Source organism: Vanacampus margaritifer, chromosome 11 (assembly GCF_051991255.1).
Source record: "Vanacampus margaritifer isolate UIUO_Vmar chromosome 11, RoL_Vmar_1.0, whole genome shotgun sequence".
Taxonomy (NCBI): Eukaryota; Metazoa; Chordata; class Actinopteri; order Syngnathiformes; family Syngnathidae; genus Vanacampus; species Vanacampus margaritifer.
The window spans coordinates 1757092-1773770 of NC_135442.1; the positions used below are offsets into that span (position 1 = coordinate 1757092).

The 16679-nt window shown below is 43.3% G+C and overlaps 2 protein-coding genes across 6 annotated transcripts; both read right to left on the reverse strand.

The window, feature by feature from the left end:
- Positions 1 to 7218: 7218 nt before the first annotated feature.
- cxcr1 (chemokine (C-X-C motif) receptor 1) lies at positions 7219 to 11609 on the reverse strand. 4 transcript variants are annotated; one of them, XM_077580056.1, is made up of 4 exons: positions 11338 to 11609; positions 10244 to 10286; positions 9990 to 10157; positions 7219 to 9141 (listed from the first exon to the last, which is right to left on the reverse strand). In XM_077580056.1, exons 3-4 carry the CDS (start codon positions 9994 to 9996, stop codon positions 8069 to 8071), a joined length of 1080 nt encoding a protein of 359 aa, XP_077436182.1. In that variant the 5' UTR covers positions 9997 to 10157; positions 10244 to 10286; positions 11338 to 11609; the 3' UTR covers positions 7219 to 8068. The 4 variants fall into 4 exon arrangements, with proteins under 4 accessions (XP_077436182.1, XP_077436181.1, XP_077436180.1 ...); XM_077580055.1 differs by lacking the exon at positions 11338 to 11609 and adding an exon at positions 10710 to 10729; XM_077580054.1 differs by lacking the exon at positions 11338 to 11609 and having other exon boundaries at positions 10244 to 11164.
- A 669-nt stretch (positions 11610 to 12278) lies between these two features.
- On the reverse strand, positions 12279 to 16444 carry LOC144060816 (SOSS complex subunit B2-like). Of its 2 annotated transcripts, XM_077580672.1 has the most exons (7): positions 15787 to 16444; positions 15567 to 15682; positions 14400 to 14538; positions 14233 to 14304; positions 13691 to 13772; positions 13375 to 13444; positions 12279 to 13091 (listed from the first exon to the last, which is right to left on the reverse strand). In XM_077580672.1, exons 2-7 carry the CDS (start codon positions 15658 to 15660, stop codon positions 12883 to 12885), a joined length of 666 nt encoding a protein of 221 aa, XP_077436798.1. In that variant the 5' UTR covers positions 15661 to 15682; positions 15787 to 16444; the 3' UTR covers positions 12279 to 12882. The 2 variants fall into 2 exon arrangements, with proteins under 2 accessions (XP_077436798.1, XP_077436797.1); XM_077580671.1 differs by having other exon boundaries at positions 15567 to 16444.
- Between the last annotated feature and the right edge of the window lie 235 nt (positions 16445 to 16679).

Consider the following 16679-nt stretch of genomic DNA (forward strand, 5'->3'; position numbering starts at 1 on the left):
ATGTTGAGGCTGGCGTCCAACCGCGCTGGAGAGGCGCCATCATGGCCCAGAGCAACGCTGACATTTTCACCATGGCCAAGCACGCATCTCCCGCAAGCGCTATCAAAAGTTCAAAGTACAATGACGGTATGTGTCACGATATAAACAAGTGTCCAGGGATTTTTATGTAAAACAGCAATTATTTCTCAAGATAATGAGCTTCAGGTTGGGACATCAAAGTCCAGAATTTCTCCTCTTTCTACTCAACCCACTCCCGGGAAGCTCGTTTACCTGCTGGTTGAGTAAAGCCAAACGGTGGCGATGCCTTGACTTTCTGGACTTGGATTTCAAAACTCTGGTTATCATATTTATGAATAATAATAATAATAATAATAATTCATAGACTTTACATAACACTTTTTTTTTGGACACTCTAAGACGCTCTACACAGCAGAGAATATAAATGACAACAAAAGACAATGAGATTAAGGAAAAGCCCTTTTGAAAAACCCACCTGGGGTTTTGAGGAGGTTTTTGAAGTTTTCGAGTCTGTGTTCTTAATGGGTTGTGGGTTATTTCTGAATGAAATATGATGATAGCCACCACACATGTCCGCAGAGCTCACGATATGTCTACTTGCACCTCAATTAATTTCACCAAAATTGCATTACACTCCTTGTGCTAATACTTAGACTCAGTCTTTCAGCCACCAAATTGTCGGGTCCCTCGGTATGCCAAAATGCCCAGCATGGCAATAGCCATTTCCTTTTTTTTTTTGCTTGTTTGTTAAATTCCCAAACATGTTGAACAAGGCCTGCACCTGCATGAAAATTGATGCGCCAGTTTTAACCTGCACTGTCAATAAAATGTCTATCACGACAGCACATGAAAAAGTCTCAAGGACCCATGACCGTCATGGCAACAGGAAGGATGGACGACCGGCGCTAAATTGCACAACTCACTATTCAATTCTATGGCCTAAAAGGTTGATGATAAAGGAATATAAGAGTTTGTGTGAATGGGGGTGAAATACAGGAAGTGTGATGCAAGTGGGGGTTGCAGGAATGGAATGTTTCAGAACAAAGGATGCTAATTGCAAGGGGAGATGCAGAGCCGCGATAAGCTCAAAGTGTGTTGTAAATCCCATTTGTTTTACACCGGGGGGGAAAAGTACAAAACAGGAGAAGCCATCCAGTGACGCTGCGGATGAAGATCGGCCAATGAAAAGCAAGCTAAAGTTAAACTGCAGAAAACACGTAGCCAATAGAATAATGTCAGGATGCCTTTGTTTCTGTGTCATTTAAATACTATATAGAATTGTATTGATAGGGACCCGGGACCTCAGCTGTTTTGTATTAGATTTGAGTGTTAGGAATAAATCCACTCGTGTGTGAAAATGCCGGCTTCCTGATACCTTTCTATTGCAGAACGAGCACGCTATTGTTGGATGGGTGATAGTTTGGTATGGTCACAAATTGGAGTCACATTATTAACTTGAGTTTATATTAATATAGAAATAAATTCCAACAATGATCATTTCAAAGATTGGCCATGAAAAAGTTTGCAGGTTTAAATATTTCTTATCATTTGAATTTCCACGACCTTCTTGTGAGACCTCGGAGATTCTTAACATTTCAGCCTTGGAATCTGATATTTAGCCTGCCAGTCTCTGCATCCAACCTATATTTCCCATTGCAAGGCGGTCCAGGTATGACCTAGACTAATGACTCCTCTGATCACATACGACTTCAAATTCCACTCGTGTGTAAAAATAGCCGGCGCCAATGACATGACAATGCGATCTTATAAATATAGACAAAGCTTTGCCAATTTGAAGTTGGACTGGCGCGGATCGCCGTAAATATCTCACCAGGTGGGAAATCGATTGAAGAATTGAACTGAATATACTGAGAAGCAGAAGGGAGAAAGAGTTGTACTGGGCAGGGATAAAATTAGCGCTGATGTCTTCCTGTGTAACAGGAGAGACGCCGGCCTGCGAACATCCCAAAAATCTAAGGCCTGGCACATTCCACTATATAAATAACTGGAGAGTCGGTGGACGCGGGGGTAGCCAAGAGAGACATTTTGGAAGTGGGAGAGAGAGAGAGAGAAATGTTTGGGCAGTATGGTTGAGTGATGGGACAGCTGCAGACCACGCGCACGGCAAATCATTCGCCTCCTCAATCAAACTGAAGGTTAAAGTGGAGGAAATTTTGAGACCGATTGTCCCACTTTGATGTCAAGGGTGGTGGGGGCTTGTTGATGACTTCAACCAAGATGTTGTTTCGTCGCTCATTTTACGTCTTTTGCTGCCAAGCAAAAAGAAAATGGATGGCATTATGTTTGTATCCTTGACGGCTGAAACTGAGCTGTACGTTTGCAGCATACAATCGTCGTCTTTCCGACTTATCGCGCTATTAAATAGCTGCTTTGGTGTGAGTGAGTGTAAGTGCGAAGTGTTGTTTGTCTAAATGTGTCGTGTGACTGACTGGTGATCAGACCAGTGTGTCCCCCGCTTCTCTCACTAAAAAAAATGGACTCTAAAATTGTCAATTGGTGTGAATGTAAGTGTGAATGCTGGTAGCTTTTCAATATATGCAATATATTCAAGAAGCATGTCATGATAAGTATTGCTTTTGGGTTTTGATGATGTCACTGCCGAGCATACGCTGATCAGCAAAATATCTTGGGAAGTGTAGCACTAAATTGCGTTTTGTGACAGTGTCAGAGCTGCTGCTTTGACGAATGGCTTGGCTCGGACCAAAGTGCACAAGTGCGTATCAGCTCCAGCACTTTGCTGTTGTTCTGCAGCGCTCAGCATGACTTTGTAAAAGAGATTCACTTTTCAAATGAGACCTGTTTTTCCTGCTGAGAGAGTCAATGAGAAATGCATTGGCCAGACTTGTCACTGCGGAACACTTCAATCAGAGCGAGCGCTTACTGTATGCCGGGGAGTTTTAAACTTTTTGGGGTCTCACAGGTCAAAATTTTATGCAAGGACCCCTTCCATTAATAATTCGAATGCCAGGTAACGTGTACGTCCGAAAAGTCATAGGAATTATTGACTTGAACATTTCAAAGGAATTGGAATGAAATCCATCATGGCTAACTGATATGCACTTTTCCCACTAACAACCTAGCTGCTAAAAGAGAAGCGCCACTTTACAAAAGCGATTAGTTCTCACCACTCAAATCTGTCAGTGACAAATCCACAAGTCAGGTAGGCAGGAAAGTGTCCCTACCACATTATGCCAATGTCGTCAACATCAACATACCTTATTATTACCGGTAACTGGAAAAAAAGGTTTGGCGCAGACCGACTATTTTCACCGCTAAGATTGCAGACATTTAACGCTTCAACTCACTGTTACAACGACAGACATCGTAATGGCACAATGGTGAGTTCAACTTTTAATCAGTGTTTTTACGTGAAAGTGACTCGCCTGCCGTCTCTGGCGCAAAGAAGGTTGCAGGGCACCGCTGAATTCAAACAGCAGGACCTTTTAAAAGATGCATTTAGTTATACAATATTTTGATCAAATTACTTCTTGGATATTTCATGCTGGAAAAAAAACGATGCACACATCTCACATAAGACGATGGATAATTCTCCATTCTGCAGTGCTTTTGACAATGTTACGTAATCTAACTGGGCACGTTCGTAAACATGCTCTGAAGTCGGTACACAACACTGAGAGTGCGAACGTTCGGAGAGGCAAAGTGCACTCCACTCTCGTTTCGGAACGCACCAGCGTGTTGTAGTAAAACTTGTGTTTTGCTTACAACACAGCTCAGTAGCAGGCTAATCAACTAGCTAACCCACACAGCTAGCTAACGTCAACATTAGCCAGTCAATAACCACCACCTCACGAAAAGCCAAACGTAGCGCTAGTAAACCGCAAACTTCAGACAAAAAGAGTTGATAAGGTACCACTCTTGAGTAGCTGATTATCAACGGTACACGAAATGTGAATGGCAATGTTTATATCCCCCGTCAAACCAACGCATCTTGCTAGAACCTTTTCTGTCTCCTACTGCCTGACGGACTGGACTGGCAGAGTGTTTTCGCTAACAAATTACCTCCTTAAACTTAATTACGGACGGGTTTGCCGACTCCTGTCTTCAACCACTCTCTGGGTGCAGGGTAGCACTCTTGGCGCCACTGGGAAGGCAGCATGTGAGCAGCTGCATTCTGCGTTTTTCACTCATCACAGTAGTACCGGTCTTGATCAAAAATCCACAGTCCGCCCAGTCCAAGACTAAGACAAGAACAAGTTAAAAATGCCTTTGATTCCGAGATGAGACCAAGACCCTTAAAAAGTGGTTAAGAGACCAAGACCGATCTCAAGAACCACAACAGTGAATAAACGCGCATGCAGAGATGTTAAATTGATGATACGTGACAATATGTGAAGCCCAATCTTTGGTCCGTGAACCCCAGTTTGATACTGAGAGTCTCAAATGATCTGGAGAGTGAAAGATATTTTTGTTGTCTCGTTTTTTTATGTGGAGTGGACTCTAAGAAATCACGATGTACCACATTGTCCGTATGAATAATGGAAAAAAAAAATCCTTAGCACCTACAGAAAGTTAAGAAAACATTGCCCTGGACAACAACAAATTTGATGAAAAATTCTCAAGGACTATGCCTGAAATGGATTAAAAAGTCGTTCAATTTGGTTTGAAGCCGCCATTTTGGGCAAATTCCAGGACTTGTACTTGACAAATGACTTGGGAATTTGACCAAACCAGCCCTAAGCAAAAGCAGAGATCGTGAACAGATGGTTGACGCTGAATTGTAAAAGATTGAAATCCATGTCTTTCAATGTAAGCGGAACATGGCCACAGATGTCAAATCCAGGTTCAGAAAGTAGAAACTGTGCCACAGAACTCGTTCACCTGCCGGTTGAGCGGCTAAAGCCAAACGGTGACAGGGTTTCTGCTTCCTTGACTTGGATTTGGCACCTCTGCATGGTGACAAAGTTCAGTTAACATTTGGAGGATTCTCTGAAAATTTGAAAAGAGAATTGCCGAGCGACACGAAATTGACTCATAACAGGACACATGAGAAAGTCTCAAGAACCCATGACCAAAATTGACCAGGAAGTTGGCCATTTTGGTTTGACATTTTTTATTGAAACCCTGCCCCAGTTTGGCTTTAGCCACAGGTGTTTCTACTCAACTGGGAGGTAAACGAGCTCCTCCGCAGGTTAACGAGTCCTTGAGTAGAAGCACCTGTGACTAAAGCCAAACTGACAGGGTTTTTACTTTCTTAGATATGGAATTGACACCACTGTTTACTGAATATTTGAAGATGATGTTTCATGTAATACGGTCAAACGTACATTTACAATACGGATGACACCCACGTGGCGCGAATACTCAAAGTGCGTCTCACCTTCCCCCAGATCCAAGACTGCCAGGACAGCACTGCTGCGGGCCTCCCCCAGGTGGTTATTGGCAATGCAGGTGTAGAGACCCGCATCACTGGGTTTGCAATCCCTAATCCAGAGGCCTCCGTATTCCTGGTTTTCCATGTTGAGGAGCTCGTCGTTGTGGTACCAGTACAGGGAAGGTTGGGGGTCTCCACAAACGGTCACCTTAAGCCGGATGTCGCAGCCCGTCCCCACGGCGGCATTCCGCATTTTTCTCATGAAAACCGGCGGAGTCGGGGTGGGATGAGCCGGTCCTCTGGCCTCCGGGCTGCCTTTGGAGCGTTTGGGTGGGACGACGGGACTCGGGGGAGCTTCATTTGCCCCCTTCTTGAGGGACGTGTCGCCTTCTTTCATTGTTACTTCAATACAGTGATTGTACAGTATGGCCGTGACACACACTAAAGTGTAGAATTTGGAGACACCTTTAGTCCCATTTTTGGAAGGTCAGATCATGAAAGTCTCTCAAATGTCCTTGCTGTTGAAGTCAACCAAAAACAAAAAAAACGTTACCTGGTGATTGAGGAGAAGGAGCGAGGTGCCGCGAGGTGCCACTCGGTGACACAGTGGTATATTTAGTGCGAGACCCCTTGGATCATGTTGCATTAACAGCTCCTTCGACTTCTGCCTCTTCAAAGTGACGACTGTGCTTTTTTCTTCTTGTCCTGCTCTTGAGCTCTCGGTCACCATTCCCCGTCACTTTGAATCTTCTGACAGTTTTCCTTCGAAAGTCTGCAAGTCTCACTTGGTTTCTGGTGCTGAGTATCAAGCCGCTGTCCAGTGGGTTGGACGCTGGCCCCCTCCCCCCCGCCTTCCTTTTCCCATGAGCTAATCCACCCCGTGCATGATCTCCCCAACGGCACCGCCGCCACCTCTGCCAGTTTGTTGGTGGAAATGACCGTCATGGGCCCAGCAAGCCTTACAATGGCAGCTGCCACCAGCGAGGGTCCCACCCACGTTGTCATTTTTAGCCGGCCTGGGGTCAGTAGAACGTGTGAGGTGGTGCGACAACCCAAACTTGGCAGAGCAGAGGGGTGGTGGGTACAGGACAGCTATCACATTTAAGGACGTTATTAAGTTATGTTATTAAATATGTAATAATGTTCAGCAGAATTATAAAACAACACAAAAAAATAAGGGGACAAATAACGTACTAAAGTCTTTCCCCATTTAAATGAATGGAATTGCCATTGACTCACTAAGGCCATGCCATCAAAAAAGAAACAAAAATGTTATAATTTTTTTTAATAAGGAAAACTTGCACTTTATCATATTGTACTTTATTTTTTTTAAACAGAGTAATATTATAATTAAGTAAATATAATGTAAAGAATGAAACAATTTATGCATTATGATTTAATGCTGTAATCCAGTTGATTGTGCTGCTCCTTCTGGTGTGCCCGCCTCAGCCACTAGGAGGCAGTATCCTACAGTCAGGCAGAAACAAAGAAGAAGAGTACTACTTCGCCAAGGGCACCATTAGCATGTTTTTTAGCATTAAGCTAAACGGGCTTCATCAGGCCAGGGTGATAATAGTTTTCTATTTTCATTAACATTAGTTTTTATTTTTTGTTTTGTCTTTAGTTTTCTTTTAGTTTTTAAATTCAGTTAGTTTTAATTAATTTTAGAGCCAGTTTGTTCGTTTTTAGTAGTTTTTTGTTATTTCATGACTTTTTGCGAACTATAATACCATTGTCAAAAGCAAAGTTATGCGGTCGTTTTAATTAAGATGAAGCCTTGACATGCTTTCTGTCTTTCTCAAATGTTTTACAGCTCAAGGGGAAAGCAAAATGTTTGTCACAGCACATTTAGCTTTGAATTTTTATTTTTAGCATCTGTAAACAACATCCTACTTTTGAATGTCTGCATAATTGGTAAACAACTGGAGGGTGGTCATGCATTGTTATAAACATGGTAGCATGTTACATTGACATGTAGGTGTTCATATATTGGGTATCAGTACATCACATATTGACAAGTCTATTTCCATTTCCCGGTTGTCATAGTAACATTTCAGTCAGCCTGAACATCATTTCATACGCTAAACTGCAGCACGCACACGCGTGCGCACAAAAGGCATGCATGAGGGGTTTAAATTGCAAAGTTTGTTGTCTTTCTCCTAATATATGGGGCCTAATAAAAACTGACAGGATAAAATCAAGTCAGCTCATCATCATTTAGTTCACGTGGTTGCCCTATAGGGGGCGGTAAAATGCCTTTGATGTTAATCGTCCAATCAATGATCAGTGTATTTAAATTGCTAACTTAAAACTCAAAGTCACCCTATTTCACCAAAAGGAAAAAAAAAAAGAACAGAGATCATTTTGTCTTGAGGCGGTACAAAACATCCTGTTTTGTCATAATGGTGACATGTGCTAACGTGTTGCAAAACTTGAGAAATACATTTTCCTCTTACGTGAAGGAGAATATGGATTGTGCATCAAAGCCTTCTGTATGCTCTTGCATTAAAAAAGAACAAAAAAACGTATGAATGCGTTTTTGGGAGTGAAGGACAAAGTATTAAAAAACGTATTTACACGTTTTTGGGGTTTGAATGAGTTAAAACCCAAGAAAGACGATGCCAGATATTGAAATCATAGAAAATTGACAAAATACAAAGTTTGTTGATTTTCCAAAGAAGGTGTCCTTTGAGTTGTTTACATGAACGTAGACGTGGCGTCGGACGTGAGCGAAGACCTGCTGGTCCTGGACACGGACGTCCTCTCCAGGACGCCCATCTTCCTCATCAGCTGCTGCAACCTCCTCCTGAACTTCTCTCCCACAAAAGCGTACAGCACCGGGTTGACGCAACTGTGCAGCAGGCCCAGGCTGTGGGTGGCCAACACGGCCTGATCCACCGCCATCCTGGCGGGGCAGCCGTACTGCACTATCCTGGCGCGGAAGAAGGTGTCCGTCATCACCGCGATGTGGTACGGCGTCCAGCACAGCAGGAACGCCACCACCACAAACACAATCACCCGCATGGCCCGCTGCCTCTGGAAGCCGCCGCGGATGCGAAGGAGGCGCTGGATGGTGACGCCGTAGCAGGGAAGCATGACGGCCAGCGGGATGACGAAACCCAGAGAGTGGCGGAGGACTCTGGTGGCCAGGCGCCACTCGTCGGCGCTGCCCGGGTCGTAGTACTCGGCGCACACCATGTGGCCGGAGGAGGAGAAAGACGAGTACAGCAGTCCCGGCAAGGACAGGAGCGCTCCGACGGTCCAGACCGCGGCGCAGATTCCCCAGCTCAGCAGCTGGCGGTTAGACCTGCGGGTCTCCATGGCTCGGACGATGACCATGTAGCGGTCCATGCTGATGCAAGTCAGGAAGAGGATGCTGGAGTAGAAGCTGAGCTCTTGGACCATGGTGATGATTTTGCACAGCCAGTCTCCAAACACCCACCCCTTGGAGACGGAGGTGGCCCAGAACGGGAGCGTGATCGCCAGCAGGATGTCGGCCACGGCCAGGTGCAGGAGGTAAAGGTCCGAAGGGGGCAGCGCATGCTTGCTCAGACCGATCACCAGGCCAACCACCACATTTCCGGGAATGGCCAAAAGGAAGATGACGATGTAAAAGATGCTGATAAAAACCGCAGCGGCGTACGGGATGGTAAACGGGCTGCAGGGTTGCGTGTCGGGGTTGATGATGAAGTCGGTGTCGTTATAAGTGAAGTTGAGTTCATCGTACGCTGAGCCGAAGTCGATGGTGTAGGACACCACGGAGCTTAGATCTGAGGGTGAGATTGAGAAAAATTCACACTCAATTGTCATCCATCTGTCCGTTTTCTGTACCTATCCCAGCTGACTTCTGCTATGGTTATCGGTTCATTGTGAGGCATGTACGGACACACATATCGAAAATTTAGATGCTTTCTTTTCGGCAAAAGAACTGGCGTTCACCCTGGACTGGTTGCCAGTCAATAAACAACCACTCACACGGACTATGGAGTCTATAACTTTCAAAAACCAAACATTCGGATTTCGAAAAGTCTGAATAAGACCCTTTTCTAACCCCTGTCTGTTCACGTAAACAGGTTAACCTGAATGTTTCAGGAAACAGACTTTTGACCTTAACCCGGATATTGACTGCATGTAAACGGAGTCACTCTCTTCAGTCAACTTAAAGCAGGGCTGTCCAAACGTTTTCATACAGAACTGCATACAGAAAAACGGAAGGACGCAAGGGCTGCTTTGAAACTCTTTGACTTCAGGCGATCAATCAATCATTGATTGTTTATAGTTTCAAGTTATTTTTTGAAAAACTGCTACAAACAGTAACTAATAGATGTTTAATGTTTGTCTAATGTTTAGAGTTTCAAGATTTTGGGGTGGTCTCGGCCCTCTAGCCCACTAGACTAGATCCACCCTTGCGCTGAACAGCGACCAAATCGCGTCTCAACATTCAGAACCGAAACAAGAGCAAATTGTTGTAAGCTGGCCACTTTTAAAACACAGAAAATGGAAAAATGTGTTTCTTTCAAACTGCATGCAATAAGAACTGCCTTTCACTCTAAGTTTAAAAGCAGCAAAAAGTGTGGTTTCAATTTCATTCCATCATTTGAAGGACGTGAATACTTGCCAGTCATTCTGGTGGCTCCCGTGCAGCAGGCGAAGCGCTAAAGTATGTCCCAAGAAGATAAGGAACAAGAAATTTGCCTTTCTCGACACTCCTCCCATCACCAGTGCTGCATTTTCTTGCTTCCGACCAACTCTTTCCATTTGGGTAAATCAATTCTGATTTCACATGCTAACAACCAAAATGCTGTACTTTAGGATTGTTGAAATAATATGTCAGGTCACTGATATCCAAGCATTAAAAAAATGGTGACTTACTCATGTTTGTTGTTGGTCCTCAGCTTGTCTTCTTTGTGCTTTGCTGAAAAGTTTTGTGATATTACTCAATCAGATGGTTGGATGCTTGCTTGTCTTCCACCCACAAAACTAAAGAGGACTTCCCCTTTGAAAAGCGGTTCACATATGTTGTCATGAGATGCACATACACCATCACAACATTTGTGGACATGAAAGAGAAACGGGAGTGTATCAAATGTTCAATAATTCATACAAACACCGAATGAACAAATACTCAGAAATGAGAGATGCAGACAAATATTGTCCTTGCACCACCTTTTTGTTGCCATGCTCCACCCACATTAGATGGCACAGTTAATAAATAAATAAAATGCCCAAAATGACTGACTTTTTCGTGCATCCCTTTTTGACAGTCATGTCCACAAATTCAGTCTTAAGTAGTACAACTGGTGTCACGGGGCTGATTTTCTTTCTCTCTCTAACTTACGAGCCTAGTAATGCGTCCAAAATATCAGAGTCAAACCAAAATGGCTGACTTCCTGTTCAATTCCAGGCATGGGCCTTGAGACATTTTCATGCGTGCTCTTGTAATAGAAACAGCCGCCCAATTTCACGTCCATGATTGAAATTGCATTTGTTTTCTTCCTATTCTTCTGTGGTGTGCTTCTGAATGCGTTTTAGTGGTTGAATTTCAGGACAACGAAAACACATTCAGCAGAATACACCTGCTGGGGGGGAAATGGTGCATTTTGGGAAAAGTCAAACTCACTTTTGTCACGGGCTGTGAACACAAATAAATGTACAGTATGAACTATGATCAGCTACACAACAAATTGATGAATAACAAGTTTTAAAATCAGATGCCGGTAAAAACTGCTCAAATGTATTTTAATTTTATCTTTTCTCCTGTCCCTTCTTTGGGGAATCTGACGACCAACGGGTCGCAGGTGATAGAAGTTTGGTCTAAACAAAGAGGCGCTGCAGGACGCCTTCTCTTTTGGTTACACCGACTCATTTTATGCAATGACCTACAGTTTCATTAAAAAGCAAGTTTTCCCTGCCGTGTGTAGCTCAAAGGGTATATTTTTCTTTTTTGGGAGGCGAAGTTGTATTACATCACGATTTCCGTCTTTCTGCGAGCGACATGTGGACATCCGGGACCCTGCAGTGTCAACACATAGTGAAACCGAAATACCAGCACATGATTCCAGGCTGACCACCGAGGTTGAGGAAGTTTCCCGTGTAGCTCATGACTGACACATGTGGTGACACGAGTCGGACGTCAGATTTCCGTCCTCGCTCCTCATGTGCTTCACACATCACTCATCGCCACCAATTGCAATGTAATGAGAATCGGATTCAGGCGCACAAAAGTGTATTCCAGGTGAATTGCGATGCATATGTGCCTAATGTTTTGGCTGGGGTGCTGAGTAAGTTGATTGGGCAAAACTTCAAAACACTACACAGTAGAACTCCGTCTTAAACATGAGGGAACCTTTTGTCGTTCACATGTGCTTCAAATGCGTACAAAAGTCTACATTGTGGCCCAGAATTAGATGAGGCTCAGTATTGGACATAAGGGTGAGCGAATCGAGCGCACCATATTATCGCGCATTGCACGCCCAAGGGAAGGTGCGCTGCATTTGCTCACCCAATCGTCCAAGTAGTTCGTGGGAGCATTTAAGTCACCAATGATGGTGAGCGCATATTTTGTCCTGCCCCACTCCTTTTGAGTAAACATACACACGAATCAGTAACGTATACTCATGTTTTTATGTGTTCCGTCAGTAAATGAAATGTATAGTACATGAAAACAGCCAGAGAGGGAAAAAAAGTCTGGATATGAACTACACGTGGACCTGTGGCGTAAAAGCAGCTTTTGGGAGTACATAAAATTCAACTGAAATGAAAAAGTGAATCACATTGCATAGGGGAGACAAAATTGGGCAATCCTAAGAGTCAATATGTGAGGTGCTTGGTGCAACAAATGGTTATGTAGAAACATTGAGGAAATACATTGCTTAAAAGTGAAGTGGTTCACAAAGTACACACTCACTGAGGTTTGGGCCATCAACAGGAAGCAAATCTCCATTTGGTTGTTGGGGTCATGTTTATTAAAAAAGAAACCCAAAAAAAACATTGTTGCCAAATTTAGTTGGTGAACTGTCTTTGCCAAGCTTGTAGTGGTCCCACTAGAAAGATGGTACAATTGCGGCAAGCAAGAGTTAGAAGTGGGGACCCAAAATTCAACCGAATCAACTTACCCTTGGTAAGACTCCACAACTAACGATGCCCCGCTTCGCTGTCAATTCGGATCAAGTTTGGCTGTGTGGTCAACCTGAGGAGCTGGGTAGACTAAATTCTGCTCGATGGATTTATGATAGAACATTTTCCTCAATTGGAAATGAAGCGAAGAAAGTGCACCAAGTGTTCAAGTAGAGTGTACAATACGGCAGAATTTTACAGCGAGGTTGTCGCTTATGCTAACATTAAACGGGTTCCTAATGGGGACTGGAGTCGACCCCTCCTCGAGTCAAGGAGTTCCAACAGTGCAACCACAGATTCGTAAGGGACACAAGAGACACAATCTAATCCGTGTTAAAAGAAGGATGCAGCTACTCTACATGTGACTGTTGAGTTAAATGCGGAGAGCCCCCATTTCATCTTTTGGCACGTCGCGGGTCCCTGCCATTGCTAATGCTAACTGACGACTTGGCGGCGGCAGACGGGGGTCCGGCCGCAGACTGAGCCGCTCCATTCCCGGGCGATCGGCCATTTGGCCGCCCGAATGAAGAGTCGCGGGCGCCGCCCGGCGCAGGTCCGCCGCCGCCGCCGCTGTTGGAGGAAAATGGCGGCATGGAACCATTACCTGAAGGGTAAAAAAGAGATTTGAGATGTTTTTTTTTTTCTTCAAACACGCTCTCAGCATAACATATTTTTGTGCTGTTTTGGTACGATGACGCAAAACCCTGGATGATAAGAAAGTAGTAATTGGTGTAACTTGTTGATCCTTGTGGTATTTTGACAATAGCGTAATGTGACATTATTAAGACCAAGTTGTGGTGGGGAGGGGGACATACTATATCTCCTTTAAGCAGATGTATAACAAACGATGTGGAAGCTACATAAAACGGAAATGATCCATGACTTACCTGGTGCAGCTGATGTACCTGAATTCTGATTGGGTGGAGAGTTCCCGCGCTGATTCTGGTCAGGTTTCCCCTGTTGGTCAAAGTGAAAATAGCAACTTTCAAATCCTCTGCACTGCAGTGTTTAGTTTCTTTATCAACTTAACCCCAATATTGCAAACTCGAGCAGGAGAAGTTACTAATTAAATGAAATAACACATTTTATAACAGTATCATTTTTTTTTCATGATCCCACTTATAATCCCTCAAAGGCAAATGGTATTTAAACTCTCATGTGTTTACTTGGTGTCAAGCTGGATGAGGCTGCACGAGCACTCACCGACTTGTTTTGCTGGTTTGTTGTGAGCAGCTCCGGATTTGCCTCGCTGAAATTGGGCACTTCCGAATAGACCATGCAAAATCTGGATGGGAGAAGGAGACACGCTTTTAAAGGTCGCATTCAAAAGTCAAGAAAAGATTGCTTTCAAAGAGTCTATAAAAGCCGTCTCGAAATGAGGCAGTCAAATTTGCAGTCGATTGTTTTGAACTTCACAGTGCAAGACAAAGAATATCAAAACAAAAGAAGAGTAAGCCTGAAATTGCTTTTATTATAAAAATATGTTTATGTAGCTTGACATTTATGTGCTCAAATGTCAAGATTCCAATAGACATAAATGGAGTAGTTGGGCTGCACAAAAAAAAAAAAAGAAGGGAAATCTTTGGTTATACATTTGTCAAAGTGCTACAATGCTAATCATTTCTCAGAATATTTACGACTAATCAGACCATTTATTCTTAAAGTACACAACTTTGTTCTCATATTACTTCAATTTAAAAAATACTTATGACTGTTTTTCCGTGTATACGACGAATGTTACTCACTCTCCGATCTTCTGCAGATCACCGCCTCTTCCAGTGTAAAGCGTCAGGCAGCCTTTCCATATGGACGCATATCTAAACATACAAGCCATGCGTTTACAACGGCATTTGTAGACATCTTGTGCTTTTTCTGACCCCGCCAGGATTTTAGGGAGCGCGTCCATGCTTACCCTCTGGTGAGTTTGATAATATCCCCAGGCTGAATGAGGCTGCCCAGCTCATCCCAAACGGAGATGGCGATGCTGCCGCTTTTGTCCGCCACCTTGCACGATCGCACTTCATGACCGTCTTTGGTCTTGGTCACTCGTCCTAGTACAACAAAAGCATGACAAGGGTGCGTGGGATCTTTGCTCTTTGGCAGCCACGTCATACAATGTTTCAAGGTTATGAACGGCACAATGGAATGAGAATACACCGTCATGTTAGCAGTAGCACCGTACCCAAGTTTTTCCATTTGTGACATTTTACTTTATGACCTAAAGGTGTTTATTCAATACGCTAAAGATGTTACAAGCGACGCAATTATTTACATAACAGCACGTCATCACAAGAAAGCACACTCGGTTACTGCCACATTTACTGTTTTTCATTTGTTTATGGGTGGGAGTGTTTTCCATACAAATATTTTTTTTATTTAAATGTTACAAAAATCACTTAGTTTGCACAGTGGTGTAAGAATGTGGTCACGTGGCACAACAAGTTTCACCAAGTTACTACTATACTTCCTGTTGTTTATTTGACTGTTAATGGCCCATAAGTGTTCATGCAAATACTTATCGTAATCTAATTTTGGGGTTATGAATAGTGCACAACACAGCAAGGCATCATGTTTTTATTGTTGTTTGCTTTTTTCCCCTTACAAATATTTTGCATAATTTTAATAGCATATGATTACATCTCGAACATGTTTTTACGGTTCTTTCATATTCAAGATCTTTTTTTTTTTATTACGCACATTTAATGCAATATAAATGTTTCGAGTGCATGGCGGCATAAGAATGCAACGTTACTGATTTCATTTATGGCCTCAATTGTTTTCCCCACACAATGTAATAATAATTTTACTACTGCGTTAGCGTACGTTTGTAATAGACTACGGCGCGGTATTAAGTTACAGCCACCCTTGCCGCTTTGCTAGCCTACAAGTGTTTTTCGCACAAACGTGTACTATAATCACATGACCACCTTGCGACATGTGTACAAATTCGAGTAACGTTCGCGTCGTAAAACGAGGACTCGACATGAAGCCCTCAAAACGCGCCTGTCCCTTTAAGCACACGCGGTCCGTCTGAGCAAAAGGACATTCAAGAGCCACCGTGTGGGCTAACAACACTTACCTATTTCCAAAACGATGAATACAATATTGAGATTTTTCGAGCCGGGCTTGACGTCTTTAATCAAGAACACCGCCTCGGCCGAGGCTGCTGCCATTGTCCGTGTCGCTGCCAACAAACTAACCGAAGACGACGAACCCGGCTACGTTAGCACTAGCCGCTCTAGCATGTTAGCTTGGGAAACAACCAAGCAGTCACGGCGCTTGTTTATGTACACAATTACCTTTTTGAAGTTAAATCACACACGTTGGTCACAAGAGCTAGAAAACAGCCTCCGAGCAAGAATGGCGACTAGCTCTGGTGCTAATGCTACCTAGCCGCTATCTGGCTAACAAGGACAGTTAGCTCGTTAGCTACTTTACATTTTTTTTGTCGAGTTACTTTACATGGCGAGAGTTACAATGACAGCTGGTTTCGTCATATATGAGAGGATTTAGGTTAAAAAAAAAGAAGAAAAGTTAATTACTATGATTTAGCAACGCAATCGCCATACATTAAAAATGTAACTACCGGGCTGAAAAATCCCGGGTCAAAAATCGTTGCCGTTTAGGCTCGTAGTTGAGTTTAAATGAACTGTAAAGCCTCACTGTTTAAAAAAAAAAGACGAATGTTATAATTTATACAACACCAACCGAATGCATTTCCTTTGTGTTGCCTTTTAGTGTAACCAACACAATAGTGCGACTGATCGATGTGTATCTCTATAAATGAGCAGCCGGCTAAAGTTGACAGTAGTTCGAATAAGTACCCTCGCTAAGTTGTCATTATTAGATAAATATGTACAAAATACGCAGCTGGACAGCTAAGCAAGTTTTTTTTGGGGTAAGCCACAGACTGCCGTGCTTCCACTAGTATGCCTCAGTCAGGACGTCGTACGTCATAGAGACGCTGTCGGGTATTTATACACTTCGGACAGTTCCATTGTCCTCATTCACAGGGGGTTTTAAGTTACCACATGTGCTTTTCCTCATCATGTTCAATCGACTGATCGGATGTTACTTCGGTTAAAGGGTTATAAAATATTTCATAGCAAGCGCAAAAATAAATTGATAGCATATATGTGTTTGTAGAAAATAACTGATGTGGTTGGTTCTTACACACTGAATTCCGAACGCT

Coding starts and splice junctions, on each gene's coding strand:
- LOC144060816 (XM_077580672.1), bottom strand. CDS start 15,660: ATGGCAGCAGCCTCGGCCGAGGCGGTGTTCTTGATTAAAGACGTCAAG. Junction 14,305..14,399: donor ATTATCAAACTCACCAGAGG/GTAAGCATGGAC, acceptor TTGTATGTTTAG/ATATGCGTCCATATGGAAAG. Junction 13,773..14,232: donor GATCTGCAGAAGATCGGAGA/GTGAGTAACATT, acceptor TCTCCCATCCAG/ATTTTGCATGGTCTATTCGG.